At 36.3% G+C, this 16,770-nt stretch overlaps 1 protein-coding gene across 2 annotated transcripts in view; it reads left to right on the plus strand.

Moving 5' to 3' along the window:
* ADCY2 (adenylate cyclase 2) overlaps nucleotides 1-16,770 on the plus strand; it is a 226,711-nt gene that overhangs the window by 160,187 nt on the left and 49,754 nt on the right. For both annotated transcript variants that reach the window (XM_054817328.1, XM_054817327.1), the window contains 2 exons: nucleotides 1,098-1,195; nucleotides 7,586-7,670. In XM_054817328.1, coding sequence (XP_054673303.1) covers nucleotides 1,098-1,195; nucleotides 7,586-7,670 — 183 coding nt within the window. The remainder of the gene's footprint in view (nucleotides 1-1,097; nucleotides 1,196-7,585; nucleotides 7,671-16,770) is intronic.

Consider the following 16,770-nt stretch of genomic DNA (forward strand, 5'->3'; position numbering starts at 1 on the left):
TTCAAAAATGAAAAAAAGCTGTTGGGTTGCTAAACTCGATTTCTACATGTTCATGTAAAGTTTGGTGCACCAGTTTGGAGAGCAGAACTTGGCACTAAGCACAGAGACACAGCTGTGTGCTTGCAGTTAGAAAGCACAGCTCATGCACTTTCCACTTTATGAAGTTTGCATTTTGAGCAATTTGTGCAAATAATCTTTGGTACATTTTCTTTTAATAATCAAATCTTAAACTCTTACCCTTTGAAAAAAACTTTAATAGAGTAAGTAACTTTAATAGGCCCAATACTTAGGTCATTTCCCTTTGAGTACTTAATTGGTTTCAATCTAGACATATCTATCTCAAATAGCAGAACAACTCTGATAAATATTTCATTGCTTAATTCTTATGTCTCTAGGCAGGCTAATTAGACATTCATAAATAGATTTTTTTCAGGACAGAACAGATCAAATTGACTCTCTCCTAAGAATATCAAGTGTTTAGTAGTATCAGGGAACATATGAGGCCACAGACATAAAGTATTTTAACTGAAGTAATAATATAGCCCCAGTAAATATCAGTATGATTGCTAGCTATGCTGCAATGTTTATATACATCTGTAGCACAGTTTACACTTTGATGCTTTCTGTGTTCAGAAGTTTGCTGTCTAAATGACTGTTACGTTTTTTCTAACTGTTTCAGCCCATTCAGTATTTATTAATAATTGAAAATCAATTTGGGGAATTAATGATGAAGAAACTTGGAATTGGCTAAGAGTGGTTGTCCATTCCTAAAAATATTTTTTAAAATGCTTTCAATTTTTTTTTAATTAAACCGTTCATGATGAATTTGAGATAGTCTATTCTGTGGAGGAACAAGAGAAAACCATTTGACATGGCTACTTAAGTTGTTCTTCAAGAAGTAAAAGGATTCAATACTGTGCCTGATAATCCCTAGCCCTATGTGAGGGGATGTGGAAGTCATTGAACAACAGGAGGTTTACTGTTGCTAAAGACTACCTATACATATCTGCATCTTTAAGCTGAAATTTCAGTTGGGTGATGTTTTATCTGCTTTGGAGATTGTGTTTTTAACATTTGCTTTTTTCTTTTTCTTCTAGTATCGAGCAACTACTCTGCCTGCATTTAAGTATTATGTGACTTGTGCCTGTCTGATATTCTTCTGCATTTTTGTTGTGCAGATTCTGGTATTGCCAAAGTAAGTAGTATTTAATGTGTACTCATTCCTGTGTATATTTGCTGATTAATGTAAAAAAAAAAAGTATTAGTAAAAAATTTTGGAATTGTCAGATTAGAGAGGTGAATTCATGGAAATGAAATTGAACAGAGAAGATGGAGGATTTCCGCCCATTTTCAGTTATACTTGTTTCTAATTTTAAACGCTGTCAATAGCATGGTGCCAAGTGTTAGTATCAATTCTTCATTCATTTTTGGTTTTCTCTTTGCATTTAAAAAGGTCTGATGATGACAGGAATGAGATTCATATGTGTAAAAAAAGGGAATACAAGCTATAACTTTGAGCAACTAAAATTACATGTAAAATAAGTGTGACAACTGGACACTGAAGTGGGACAAAATGGATTGCAGAATTGGGACTGTGATTAAATAAAAGCATTTAACATATTACAGTGATAATGCTCTATTCAGCATGCAAACAGAGCATTACTATTCATAAAATGTCTCTTTTAAAAAATAATTGTAAAATATGGTATCAATTATATGAATTGCTGGAATAATTATTTTTATCAGAATTTATATGTTATGAGTTAATTTTTATTTGTTCATATATATCAGCTATCTTTCTATATGTGCATATTCTAGAAAGCCTGAGAAAATTTGAAAACAGTTCCAGCAAAGAATATTTTATTAGATTTCTTAAAATGGAATTTTGCTGTTGATCGTTTACATAGTGGAAAGTTGATATTTGTTTTATAGCAATTGTTTTCAAAACCAACACTGTATATTCCCTTTGATACTGTATTTCTTCACTCATAGTCTTTTCTCCTGTGCAGCGCTTTCAGAAGTAGTAGTTCTAACCTCAGCTGATTGATTGGTCTTGTGCTGTAGTTCTTAAATTTTAATTCAAAGCCAGAAGGAACTGTTAGGTCATTATAAATTGACTTTCCATACTTCAGACTTGTTTTATAACATGTATAAAGTTTTATGGACTTCTATTCAGATGTTGTAGCATTTTCTTTGCAAAGGATATCCCAGTTAGTTTCTAACATGGAGACACAAGCTGCAAAAGGACACTCTTCCAGAAATTCAGCAGTATCCTGCACATAGTTCAATCTGACTTTAGGCATTACTATGGCGAAATATGAAATTAAGACTCATTACTAATTTTATTTGTCATTTTGCATAATAAGTATATTTTACAGGCTTATAGTGCGTTTTGATTAGTACAGGAATTAGTTCAGGGAAATTTGTGGTTTGTGATATACCAAAAACCAAACTTGGATCTAACTATTCCCTTCCAGCAGTATGATTTATGAATCTGGTTTTATGTTTTGATTTCAGTTATGAAAATGAATCTAGATTTATCACCTATCATACATGTAGTAAGATGCTAATTTTGCTATATCCTTATTATGTCTCTTAAACCAATTGTGTAGCTCATTAAAATATATCCAATACTTGAAATTAGTGAAATCTCGGGAGCTGTATTCAACTAAGGAAAATGTCCTCCAACTTGTAAAAGCATATGCTTATATTACACGATCTCTTTCTAACATCAGAGCAAAACATACATATGATTTATCATTTTCATTACCAAAATGTAAATTATCTTTTCATCCTTTTATAGGGCTGCGTATTAAATTGTAAAAGCAAGAGTGTAAAATCAGGTATTTCCAACGTGAATGGTATTCAGCTTCAAGGGGTCTGGTCTGTGGATTAATTTAAGAGATACAAAAATAGAAGACAGAAAGGCAAGGTATTATACAGGCATCTTCATCTTTGCTGGAAAACTGGGAGCATTGCAAATTTAAAAAAAAAAAAAAGTGGAAAAATCACCAGTGTATGTAGTCATCACAAATGTAGCTTAAATTGAACATACTCCAGTTCTGCAAATGTTATTTCCTTCCAGCAATAAATAAATAAACAAATAAAAAAATAAATCATAGTTTAGTCTAAAATTCAATCTAGCCTTTTTGTTTTCTGTCACAAGTTCTACAGGATTTTTAAATGGTGATCTAATGAAGACAGGGAGATAAACTACATCTGTCATTGGGTTTTATTGATTCACTACTCCATTAATCTGGTTTTGCAGCAGTGTAATGTCATTGATTTCTGTGCAGGCACACCACCTGCTGCTTTAAAGTAGATTTGGAGATATCTGATGGTGAGTAACATCCAGCAAGTTGCAAGTAATATGAAATATCTCCAAGATCACAAGACATACATTTCAAGGCTGAAATAATTTATTAATGTTTTAATTTCCCCAGGGTCAATAAACTGATGTGGTCTTTTCATAATAAACTTTACACAAAGTGGTAAATATAAATTTAATCAAGTAAACAATATCTTGAGGTGAAATGTATCATGAGGAGTGGGTCTTTATTGTGACATGAAAATGACAGCAAATCTTGATCATTACATTTCCTCGGAACAGGCTTCAGTGGCTCTCTAGCATTCTTGGTTTACCAAGTGACAGAAGTATCTCCAGCAATACGTTCCAGAACCCTACGTTCTTTATTTACGGAAACAGTCAACTAAAGTTGAATTGGTAGTGTTGTTTTTTGAAATGCAAACTAGTGAATTGGTGAAAGTGTATTCCTATTGAACAGGAGTTACTTCCCGTGCTATTCGAGTAAGGGATTTGTTTTGGGCTACATTTAAGATTCTTCTGAAGTCTTTGCTTTCTGAGGCTGCTATGTTCAAGAAATTGTGTCCTTTTGTCCTGAGTCATTAAAAAAACTAACAATCATCTTGTTCTACCCATGGAAGGTGGTTAGGAGACCCTAACATAGGATTTCCAGTAAGGCACAGCTGAATTTCTTCATAGAAATGGTAGTACTTAAAAACATTGTCTGAAAGCAGGCGTGTAAAATATAAGACAGTATAAACGAAAGAAACCCACTATTACCAGCTATTTTTCTGCTATATCTGATTTTAAAAAAAACCCTCAAGTTGAGTTATAATACTCAAATGATTTTTCTTAACACTGAAACTGCCATAGAATTAGTCTACATAGCCACCGAATCCATCGATGCCTTAGTGAAAGCATCGATTGAATTAAGAAATAGCTACTATTTGATACCAAAAAAGTCTGAATTCAGTATTGCCTTGTATAACTGTCATTTGTAATTGCTTCATTATGATTTGATCACCTCAAGAGTATTTGCAATCCAATAGTTCAGAACATGAATGTTAATTACCTGGCAAGCTAAGGAAATTCTCTATGTCCCATTAAGGGACGTGCCATAAGTCACATATTTTCTGAAAAGTTACAAAAGTGTAGAAAGAATACATTCTCCTCTCCATTTTTCAGTACCTTTATCTTCATAATAACTTTTTATTTTTCAGTTGAAATGTTACCAACAAGACCTAAGTATGTATAATTACAATTTTTTTCCAATCTCATACCACCTGATAAAAATAAATTATTCAAAACATATATTTACTGATGAAACCAGAAAAATATGAGAAGAATACCCAAGATAATAAATTTAGACTTAGAACTATCTGAAGCATGGGAAGTTCTCATATTTTTTCCTCAATTTTAAACTCTGTCCCTCTGTAGGTTATTGTCAAGTGTTGTGCTGTCAGGGTTCCTGGTGGGGCACCATAGCAGAGAGCAGACCTTTCAGAAATGAGGGCATTCCTTGAAGCATAGGAAGAGGCAGGTAAAAAGTTAGCTGGCTTATGGGATTCTGGGTGCTCTTTTGACAAAGTGGTTTGCCCGAATCTGTCAGTGCGATGCATTTGGTGACTTCTGCAATGCACTTGATGACTCTACACAACAAAGGTGAGATTAGTTTACTGTAAAGACCTGTACTGTTTTTGTAATGTTCCAGTGACAAAAAATAAATGCATGTTATGGCTTTCCTATGGTCGTTGCCTCAAATGAGGTTTGTTTATGGTGGCACTTAATTTTTAGTATCTTGCTTTCCATTATAACATTTTCAGCCCACTTCTTTCCTTCTGGGAGCAGCATGAAACTATTTCGGCTTAGCCTAACTGAAATAGAAGTCCATCTGTTCCCAGAAAAAAAGGGGGGTGGGGACCAAAAATCTCACAACTTTTTTTCTCTGTATTCACCACTCAAATCTGGATTCTAAGATACCACTTCTCCTTTTCCTCAGTCCTTTTCTCTTTATCCTGATAATCAGAATCTTGTTCGCCTTGCTATGTAATTCTTTTTCTTGTGCCACCTAAATAACATCATTGATCATGTAAAACATCTACAAAGACCTTTTGTTCTTGCCTGTTACTGGCGTGATTAAGTACTCTTCACATAAGCTCTCCTTATGCCACGTCAATTTTATTTCCCTTGCTCTCCAGTTTCTCTCACAAACATCTTCATTTCTTCTTCTGCAAGGATGCACTCCAAACTTGACTCATAAGGCTATTCATGTATTGAATCAGGTGTGCAGGCTCCTTTTTTTTATCCTTCTTATCAAAGAAAGAATAACAATAGTTTGAAATGCAGGAATGGTTACTTGAATCTTACTGAAGGACATGTACAATTGGAAGTGTTTATGCATATATAAAAACTAAGCCTGTTTTAATTACATTCCTTTGCTTTCATCTCTTCTGTTGCTACTAGATTGTAAATTCCTAATAGTTTTACATATTCTGATGTACAGCTTACTGTCTCAGTCTTGATGAGAAATTCTTGGAGAACATGTATTCATAAGCAATAATGATTTTCAAATAACTTCTAAAAGAAGCATTATTTCAAGATTATGTTGTGAATTTTTCAGTTGTTTGTTTTTCAGCTGTTCACATCAACCCAAAATCTGATTAATACTTTGCATATAAGAGGTTTTCTGAATGATTGGCAGGGAAGCTCGTAAATTACTCTCCAAAATGCTTTTAATGGCTGCAATATGACATCAAATTGGTTCGTGAAGTTAATGCTTTTTTGTTCTTTCCTGAAAATAGCTTCTATAACACTGTTGTTAAAACAGATCAAAATGTTTTCCAATATTTGTACATATCTAAGGAAATTGATCCATAGAGTTCTACTCCTAAATTTTTAGTATTATAGTTTGTAAAATATATATATATGAATTCACATGGTATATCTAAAGAACAGAAATGCATGCTTTTTATTAATAATGTATTTTCATTCTGAATCTTACATTTATGGAAGAGCTAACTTAAAATGTAACATTTATTACAGTTTTGTGGAAAAAGCAAGGGATATAAAATTTACTGCTAAAACAGCATGCCAATATTTCTATCATATAAGGCTTGATAAAATAAGATATTTGCTGTTGCTCAAAGGAGTCGAGAAGTATTTTTTAATTCTGTAAAAATGCCAAATCTGTGGTTAAAATTGAAAGCAGACACTCAGGTAAGGGACTACATGATGGCATCTAGTTGCATTGCTTAAACCACTCAGCTGGTCCAGAGCTTCTGATCTCCTCTTGGCATTCATTAATCATAATTAGGTCCCACTGCAATCTTTCCCTAGGCAGCCATGCTGAGTAGCTCTCATATGGTGCCTGATGGAGCAATTATGCTCTACTGTGGTATTCATATAGAGAGATTTCCACATTTGCAGAATGAATGCATGCCCGGATTGTTTCTGCATTCCTGTTTCTGTTTACTGAATATCCAGTGATGCTATTTTGGCTAGACTTTCCTATTTATAACACACAAGAAAAGGATGAGCTAGTAAAGATGATTTCAGGAAGAGATTACTCAATTTTTTTCATTTAAAGTCTGCAGTGTTGTCTTTTCTTCACAGTGTTTAATGTTCCTTCCTATCCTGTCCTCCGGTACTTCAGAATCTACTGGCCAGCCAGTCAAATTTGATACAAAATAGAGTTTTCAGAGGTGTTGAATCCCTATCCATCCACGAAATAGCAGTTGCTATATTGGGGCCCTTGCTGATTGAGAGACTGCAGCATCACACACAGCACAGGTTCTAGGTGCGAGACACTGAAAACTTGACATCATTGTCCCATGCTGTTGCTTTTCCTGCCTTTGGGGGGAAATGCGCACTACCAACAAGTTTATTTTGTATAGCTATTAGGTTCTTAAAACATTATAAAATCAAGAGCATAAAAATAAAGCAATAAGGATCTTCTTTAATACAGGCTTTCTAAAGTAAAAACAAAACACAACATTGCTGTTGTTAATGCACTCTGTCATTTAAATTATTTGTGTGGAAATTATTATCTTCTCATGGTAATAGTTTTGCAAAGACAGAGGTAAAGCCAATTCAAGCCTTCATAAGTTGGCAGAAAAAAGGCCTGTCATTCTGGTAAGAATTGGAATTGTTTTTCCATGGTGTTGATGTTTGGAAGTTGCAGCTTGCACATGGTAATTTTTCGTATCATCAGTATAATACACAAAGAAAGGTCATGCTACAAATGTGTAACATAAATTAATACATGTTTTCCTTTTCTTGTAGAACATCTATCCTTGGAATTTCATTTGGGGCTGCGTTTCTCTTGCTTTCCTTCATTTTGTTTATCTGCTTTGCTGGACAGCTTTTGGTAAGTATTCAAGGAAATGTAATCCAGTAGTTAATGGTTTCTTTTAAATAACATGTTCTGATTTTGCCAAGTCACTGTGCCTTTGCAGAGTACCAGTTAAATGAGAAAGGCCTGCACGCTTAGGCTTCTGAGAACATTGTTTTGTCCATGTTAACTTACTGTAAAATGTCCTAATTTATCTGAAAAAAAGAAAATGCCAGTGCAGTGACTGTCTGTACCTACACTGATATTCTCTTTCCCCAATGTGAAGCTGGATCCTCTGAGAGGTTTGCATTGTTGTTTGATTGATTGTCTTTTCAAAATTTTTTGCTATTGTGCTTACAGGAGGTGACTCATGAGTGCTTTTGTTTAAGTATTGTATAAGATCGTTTTCTGAGTTTAGAGAATATTTCACAATAACAGTTTAATTTGATATATAAAAATTTGATAGTAAAATTCTAATTTTGCCATTGAGTGGTCCAGGTGTTATTGTAATGCCTATTAGTCTATCCAATGCTGAATTTGAGAATTTAATTTAATTCAAGATTTGGGCAAACCTTTCAGTATTTCACAATATAATTTACAAGTACTATTGTCCCCCTTTCAGTTATTCTCACATAGAGCAAACATATAATTGCATCTAGAACAGGGTATTTCAGGATTTGTAAGAAGTTGAATGCAATTTGAATTTGGCATGTAATCTGGAATAAAACTATCTGTATAATTGTCAGTTAATCTCTACTTCTCTTTCTTTATCTTTACATCTTCCCACAAACTCCCATGGAGAAAACTAAGAGAAAGATCTTTTATAAAAAAACAAAACATGCACATGGGAAAGGCAATTACACCACTGTGCAGTAAAACAGCAAGGAAAGTTGGCCTAGCAGTTAAAGCAAGAAGCAGAGGAAGTGGGATTTTATAATTTCTCCCTCTTCTGTTGTGAGCCTTGTAATTAACCAGGACATGTTTTTAAGAAAATGTAATTAATGTACATTTCAGTTGTCTTTCCAGTAAAGTAGGGATGCTGCCACTGCTCAGGAATTAATCTGAGATATAATGCAAGAGTATTTTTAAATATTTTAAATCCTTGGAGTGAGATCCTAGAAGTATTGCTATTACTTAACAGCGAAAATTAGTTCTCATATAGTGTCATACTTGGTTGCCATTTGTTATTGACGTAAGAGTAAAATGATGGAGTCACAGTACTGCTGTTGAATAAGCAAATTAAAAAATAAATAAAAAATCCTTTGAGGAAAAGCCAGCCTTTTTCCTGTAGGAAAAAGAGGTGCCAATGAAATGGTATCAAGAAGTGTTGGGACATATATTTTCCTGGGGCTTTTATTTATAGAGTAGCTTAGGAGGAATGCAAACATATTTTTCTGCATTTAAAGGGATGGCTAAGCAACTATCCCCAGTCAGAGTTGAGGAGTCATGCCACTTGAATAATATCTAACACCTACTTCCAATGCTGTTTTTCCTATGTCTTGTATGTACTGTAAATAATTCCCAGAAATGGAGACCTATTACTGCATTTCTGTTGATTTGTGAGATGTCATATTATAACCTAACTAGCTTGAAGAGGAACTATTTATGTCTATGTCTTTATAAGTTCAGCTGCTCTAATACAGAAGCTGCACTGCTAAGAAGCTTTTCAGCAAGTAAGTTATGACCGTAGTTGATGCAGCACTGTCTTTCCTTCACGAGCATGGATGTAGCTCTGTAAGGTGATGCATGAGAGGCAGCTAACAAAAGAGGCAGCAAGTTTATCTTTCCCCTGTCCTCTCCCTAAGATTTCTTCATGTCAAAACACAAGAATTGTTTTGCAGCTTTAACCACAGTGACACCCTATGTTATATTTCAGTAGCATATCCATTGCAGTATCTGACTCATAACTGTAAATGCTTTCTTTCTGGAACAAAAAGCCTGAAATTCTCAAGCGAACAAGTATCAATATCTGAGTTTTAACACTACAGCATCAGTGTTAACAGAAATCAAATTTTATTGTCCTAATCCTGATGGCGTTTGGATTTGGGGTGGTTTTTTGCCAGTGTGGGTTTTTCCCCAGCTCTCTTACTAAAGGGGTACATTTTGGACTCCCTTGCAGAATGCATGTAGTAAATGTGGATGTTCTTGTGTGTACACACACCTACATGTAATTACAGAGTTTAAAATCACCAAATATCTCTCTTCTAAAAATGCACAAAAAAAGAAGAGAATTTTTTGGGCCTGACTGACCCTGACAGATGAACTGTGGTGGGTTAGCCTTGGCTGACACCCACCCAGCTGCTCACTCACTCTACCTCCTTGGCAGGATGGGGGAGGAAAATAGGACAAGAAAGCTCGTGGGTTGAGATAAAGGCAGGGAGATCACTTACCAACTACTGTCACAGGCAAAGCAGACTCAACTTGTGGAAAATTAATGTAATTTATTGGCAATTAAAATAGATTTGGAGAGTAAGAAACAAAAACAAATATTAAAGCCACACCATTCCTCCCTCCTCTCCCAAACTCAGCTTCACTCTTTTGCTCTGGACTCCTCTATCTCCCCCCCGGCAGCAGAAGAGGAGGTGGAGGATGGTCAGTACATAAACATTTTTCTGTGCTGCTCTTCCCTTCACACTTTCGCCCTGCTCCAGCATGGGGTCTCCACAGGCTGCAGTGTCTTCAGGAACATCCACCTGCTCCAGCATGGGTCCTCCATAGGCAGCAGTGTGGTCATCTGCTCCAGCATGGAGTACGTCCTCCTCCTGCAGCCTTGGTGTTCCCTCTGCTGTTTCTCACTCTTTTGGTCCCTCCTCCTCTCTCTGCCCACATTTTCTGCCCTTTCTTACCTGGGCTTTCCCTGAGGCACCCACCCATGGCTGAGAGGCTCAGCTGTGCCCTGCGGTGGGGCCCTTGGAGCTGGCTGGAACCGGCTGTGTCCGGCACCGGGCAGCCCCGGCTGCTCCGCACAGGGGCTGCACCTGCAGGCCCCGCCACCAACGTGGGCACTTGCGCCTGGTACATAAACTTGCAGTAGTCGTCAAATATTTACATGACTGTTTCGAGATTTATAGAGCGGGACCTGTAGTGCCAACAAAGACAGCAAAATCTAAATTCGAGTTAGGACACTTGGCTGTCACTACGTTACATGTTTGTCTCAATACTTTGACACTTTGCCATCTCAGTCTCCGCTGATTATAAATGACTGTCACCACTGCAGAGTAAGTCACACAAAAACCTACTCTGAACAAATTTCTTTGTATGATTTTCATTTCATTGGTAAATAAAAAAAAAAAAAATCCAGAATGTAATGCTAAAATTACTAGCTCTTATAGAATTTAATTACAATATTGTAAGAAGAGATTTATGCTCACTCTTTCACTCTGAGTTTATTATTAGTTGATTTTACTGTTAGGCAGCACTACAGTGCAGTCCAGCTCAATCTGTTGTGGAGTGACAATGTCAGCCGTTAAGTAAAAATAGGAATGTTTCCATCAAAGGATGTGGCAGAGTAGTAGCGCAAATAACGAGGTGAGAGACTTGCCGAGCCTGCCTTTGCGGCCTGTCAGCCCCTGCCAGTCTTGGGCAAGCAGGCCGAGGGCAGGGAGGGCTCACACTTCTCGTAGAAACAGTCGTTAGCCCATAGGCATTAAACCTTCACCAATCCCAGCTGAAATTGGCATCTGTCCTGAAACGTGAAATGGATTTGTATCTTTTACATTCTAATTACTTCTTTGTTCCTATGCTTTTTTTTTTTTACGTTTTTAGATAATCATAGTATTCAGAGTTAAATATCAAGATTATGAGTATTTTGGTCTTAAAGATCCTTTTTGGCTTATATTTTCATATTTTAAATGTTGGCTATTCTTTTTTATTAATTTTGAAAATTTTCTTTCAATTTTTCTTGAGAGGTTTCCTTCCCAAATTACATGCAAATAGATATTGTCCTTTAGCTCACATATTTCCTGTGTCTCTTTTCATAGAGTGAGTGTGAAATGCCTCAGACCTGGTAACTGTTAGATGTGTTTTACCTCCTGATGTGCATGCCAGGAAGCAGCGGTCTGGTTACCTAAATGATACATTGGAAAATGTAATGCAATCAATAGAAAAAAACCCACAGTAAGCACGTAAAGGAAAGATCTTTGTGGTAGCTGAGGTAGCAGGCTGAAGAATTATTAGTCTCAAGCAGATGTTCTTTGTGTACTGACTCAAATATTGTCTCAAAAATTTCTTTGCATTACCTGGGACATATGTGGACTTAATTGATACCACATACTCTTTGTGCCAGTTACTTTCCATTAATATGAAATGACTTTTTGTTGCATATGTTTATACCTTGCAAACCTATTTAGCTACTTCAGCTAACAAGGAAGATTAGAAATAAAAACATTTCTTTCCTATCATCTCATCTGAACATGTTTATAGTCCCTCTTAAATACCCAATTGAACTATAGAATTAGCAGAACACAATACCAACAAAACAAATATGAGAAAATAATTGGCTCCACAGCTAAGAAAAATGCTCTGATTTGAGGTCACCAGAGCATCTAACAAAGTGCAGCAAGTATGTGAGCAGTCCTGTCCCTGCTAGAAGATAGCATGTTAGTTATTAGTTGCATTACACCACACCACTATATAAAAAGTGAAATACAATCTACCTTTGTTTGCAGGGATTTGTATTTTATTCTAAAGCAATTGGCATTGGTACTTAACAGTCAGACTCTTCCCCCAAGCCCCTTATATGCTGAGCATGATGCCGTATGGTATGGAATATCCTTTTGGTCAGTCTGGGTCAGCTGTCCCAGCAGTGTTCCCTCCCAGCTTCTTGTGCACCCCCAGCCTACTCGCTGGTGGGGTGGGGTGGGGTGAGAAGCAGCAAAAGCCTTGGCTCTGTGTAAGCACTGCTCAGCAGTAACAAAAACATCTCTGTATAACAAAAACATCTCTATATTATCAACACTGTTCTCAGCACAAATCCAGAACATATTAGCCCCATATTAGCTACTATGAAGAAAATTAATTCTATCTCAGCTGAAACCGAGACAACACTCAAGATAGTAAAAGCTCGGCAGGGACAGGAGTATCAGCACCAGCACTATTTGGAAATTATTTTTGACATGGAATGTTACATCTGATGTGAATGGCTCTCTTAATGCAGACTGAAGGCCTTCAGTTTCTTCAATGGTAAGGCTTTGTTTGTAAATTAAGATTAAAACAGGGATGGAGTAAGGCAGGGAGAACCCAGAGGGGCACTTCGGCACCTACAGCAGAGTTCATGAAAGAGGCTCATCAAACCTAAAGTCATTCTGTTCAGTCTCTAGCACGGGCACTGCAAATGGCAAATTCATCATCACTAAGTTTGGTACTATGTTCAGACTTCAGGAACTGTTAGAAAGGTACTCATTTCAGTAACAAAAATCCTTCTCCATACTCATTCTTGAGTTATATGTCTATGACATGTTATGTGATTGTGACCAGCTGAAGAAGGTGCCTAACCTGGTGAAAACCACAAATTTCTTATGGCTGTTGTGCTAGCAACTTACCTTTTAATATTATTTCATAAGTGAGACTATCTTGAATTTTTTTTTAAATTCTGGCAATGCTGCCTTTTAGTGTCTTTGCCCAATATGAGTTTGCAAATTATCTCCAAATAAAGAGATATCTGAGTGTGCTTCCTAATACCAACAGTCCAGTATGCAAACAATTTTCCCTACAGTTAATTAATAAGAAGGACAAAAGCAGAGACCATGCAGATTGTTTTGAAGCTTCTTTTACATGTATTACCTGAGAGGTGATATCCATGATGTATAAGATACTGCAGTATGGTCACAGATCAGGGCTCCTGTTGTGTGAGACAGTTTTTGAGTGGTAGTGTCTTACTTGGAGATCAAGACTTGGTCAACGTAGAATGTAGCATTCAGAACTCCTTCCTCTAGTTCAGTGCCCTCAGCACTGTTCTTTAAAAAGTCGTTCAGGTTTGGTCTTTCTCAAAACCAGTGGCTCTTTAATATTTCATGTGAAACAGAAAAACTTTGATGGGAGGGACTGAGAACGTCTTACCTTAAAATAGCATGTAACACAGCCACTGTACATTTTCTTAAATGAGGAAAGTAGCACAGGAAGTACCAGGACTGATCTCTGAGTGCCTAAAGGCATAATTATACGGCTCACTGCTGTGTTCTTTCCTTTGAATGAGATAGTTGAAGTGAAGCACATGGCCATTTTAACATGACCTTTTGTGAAGGATAATAAACACTGCAAAATATGGTGACATTAAGAATGTGATACTGACTATAGTTTTTCCTGTTACTTCTTTATTCAGGATTCTAACTTTTGTCAAACCAGTTGTATCCAATATAAGTCGAGTAGACTCTTCACCTGGATGCATTTTGTATGATTCAAAATCCCTGGCTTAGATTTACAGATGCCACCATGGAGCTGAAAAACTTGGTGTTACAGTACTCATTTTAGAAGTACTTTGGTCCTTTTTTTTCAACAATAAGACCATTAAAAAGTACATAAAATATAACCTTGTGTCTCTATACAAAAGTTACCCTTCTCCAAGCTGAGGTCAGTGTAATCACTGTCAACCAGTTCTTTGGATTTGAACTTTAGTGTCTTCTTCAAGTCTGAGTGAAAACGAACATGTGAAAAAATCTGAATGTTGGGGGTTTTTGTTTCTTTTTATTTCATTCTTTGTAACATCAGTATTAGTAAAATATGAAGTTGTATTTGAATGCAAAATGAAAAAAAAAACCAACAATAATGGAACTATGGAAAAGCTAATTCACTGGCTTTCCATAAATAAGAGGTCTTCAGTGAAGATGTTCCAACCTCTACTTGCATGTGAAGGAGAAGTGTGACAGCTCTTGCGACACTGTCTTTCATGTACAATATAGCTGTCACAATTAATTCTCGCACCAGTTCCTTGATCTCACTCAGAAAGACAGCATTCATTTTGTTAAATGCTGAAGTAGGTTTTTCTGTGTGGAAAGACAACACAGGATACATTTTAATAATCTGAATATTCAAAATAAGTTATTACTCACTATCATGCTGAGCTGTCATATCAGATTTAACATGTTCAGATGAAAAGGTAACACATTAGTCACCTTTCATACTACAAATACCTATTATTTCTAGTTGGTAAATGATAAACACTGAACCATACTCTGCCAGCTCTGCTTAGAATGAACACAGAAGCTAATGCTACTGAGATTTGATGTCTTAGCCTTCTTGCATGCTTTCTAGAAATGATTACTTTTTTCCTTTGATCTCATTCTCCATTTTCTTAAGAAAATTGCAAATGAGACATAACATTTGCAAGAAAAGGTATTTGACATAAGCTAATGAATCAGCAAAATAAACCTGCATATTTCTGCCAGTGCTATTAAGCGTCTGACTTTAATGATCACCAGGAGTGATTCCAGGAGTTCCCTAAATTTTCAGCGGTAGTGAACTGCTGCAATTGTACTATATATGGACTGGATGTAGACTGCCCAAAAGTGAAATGAAGTTCAGCAAATCTGTTAATTCACATAGAGAATTACTTAAAAACAGTGTATTTCATTTTTCCAAGGAATTTCTACTCAATGGTTTAAAGATTTTTTTTGTGTGAATCAGGGTTTTGTCACAAATTTTCCTTTCAGGAGCTTCATTGGCTTAACCTATGTAGGCAGCTCTATCTGCTATTAGAGAGACCTGTCATCTATTTAATAAATCGGGTGGGCACGACAGATGTACCAAATAAACAGTGGTTCTTCCCCTCCAGAACTCAGAGCTGTGCATTAAACAGCCTGTCAAGAAATACATCACTGAGTTCTGATGCGCTTCTGTTTTACAAGTGGAAATAACTATCTACAACTTCATTTTTTGAAGTTGCAGTCTAACAACACTCACATTTTTCTTCAGGTCAGAGCCAGCAATATCTGTAATTTTATCAATAGCAGCTGGAAGAATGGAATCTCTTCGTTGATTGATCACACTGGCTGAATGATATATTTTTTACTGAAATTTAGTTTATTCTCCAGTGATTAATTGCTCCCAGAGAATTTTTTTTTAAAAAAATGGAAGCAGAAAAATAGCTTTTTAAAGAAATGTAGAAAATCAATCCACTTAGTTCCTCCTTGCTAAAATACACTTGCAAAGTCGGGTGATATTGATCAAAAATCTTGTAAACAAAGGAAATTTAGAATTATGGCAAGGAATTTTTATTCAGAAGTTACATAAGTGTTCAAAAGTGTACAGTTACTTGGAAGGCAATAAAGCAGTACTCAGCAATAAATGCAGTTCTCAGCATGGACATTGCTAAGTAAACTCAGCAATTCTGTACTGTAATTTTGTCAATGATTACTTTAAAAAAATTAAGAAAATTCAAATTTAACAACTGGAAGCATCGATGTTAAAGTAGAAAAGTCTGAGAAGTCTCCATCATTTGCCACCAACATTCATGTGTTTAGATATTGGGATTCAACAGAGATTTTCTATGTGAAATTTAATTTTATCTTCAGAATTAACATAATGCAAGTTGTTCATTTGTGCAGAGGAAGCCATCAATTTATGTTGTTTAGCACTAGAAAAACATGAAAGCATCTTTTTTATAAAAGACATTGTTTTGCATCTGTTACTGAGGCATATTTTTTAAAGTTCTGAAATTGAAAATGGGATCTGCTAGAGCTTGGTGAATTAAGTGGAGTTCAAAAGCCAGGGAAGTGCTCCTTCCTGGTCCAGTGGAGCCCAATTTGATGGAATTTAAGACCCAGGGGATCCTCCTGTCCCACTCCCGTTGATGGGAGGCTGCCAATACTGTGTCCCAGCAACAACCAGGAGTGAGGCTGAGCGCATATTCTCAATAGACACACAGGCATATACCATACACACAGGATCAACCACACAGATGGGTAGAGGGAGCAGCTCTTTTACCAGCACCCACATAAAAGCAAGCAGCAGCCATGTACATATGAACAACATTGATGGCCTAGTTCCTCCTTTCTGGCTGATCAGAACTGAAGTTTGCTAGTGGAATATACACACACTGGCGTTTGTGGAGTTTAATTCGATACAATACCCACGCCCAGCCTCTGCTTCATTTACACAGTGATGTGCAGCATGAAGCTTGCTAGCATTTCCACCCATGCAG

The sequence above is a fragment of the Grus americana genome, chromosome 2 (genome assembly GCF_028858705.1).
Source record: "Grus americana isolate bGruAme1 chromosome 2, bGruAme1.mat, whole genome shotgun sequence".
Classification (NCBI taxonomy): domain Eukaryota; kingdom Metazoa; phylum Chordata; class Aves; order Gruiformes; family Gruidae; genus Grus; species Grus americana.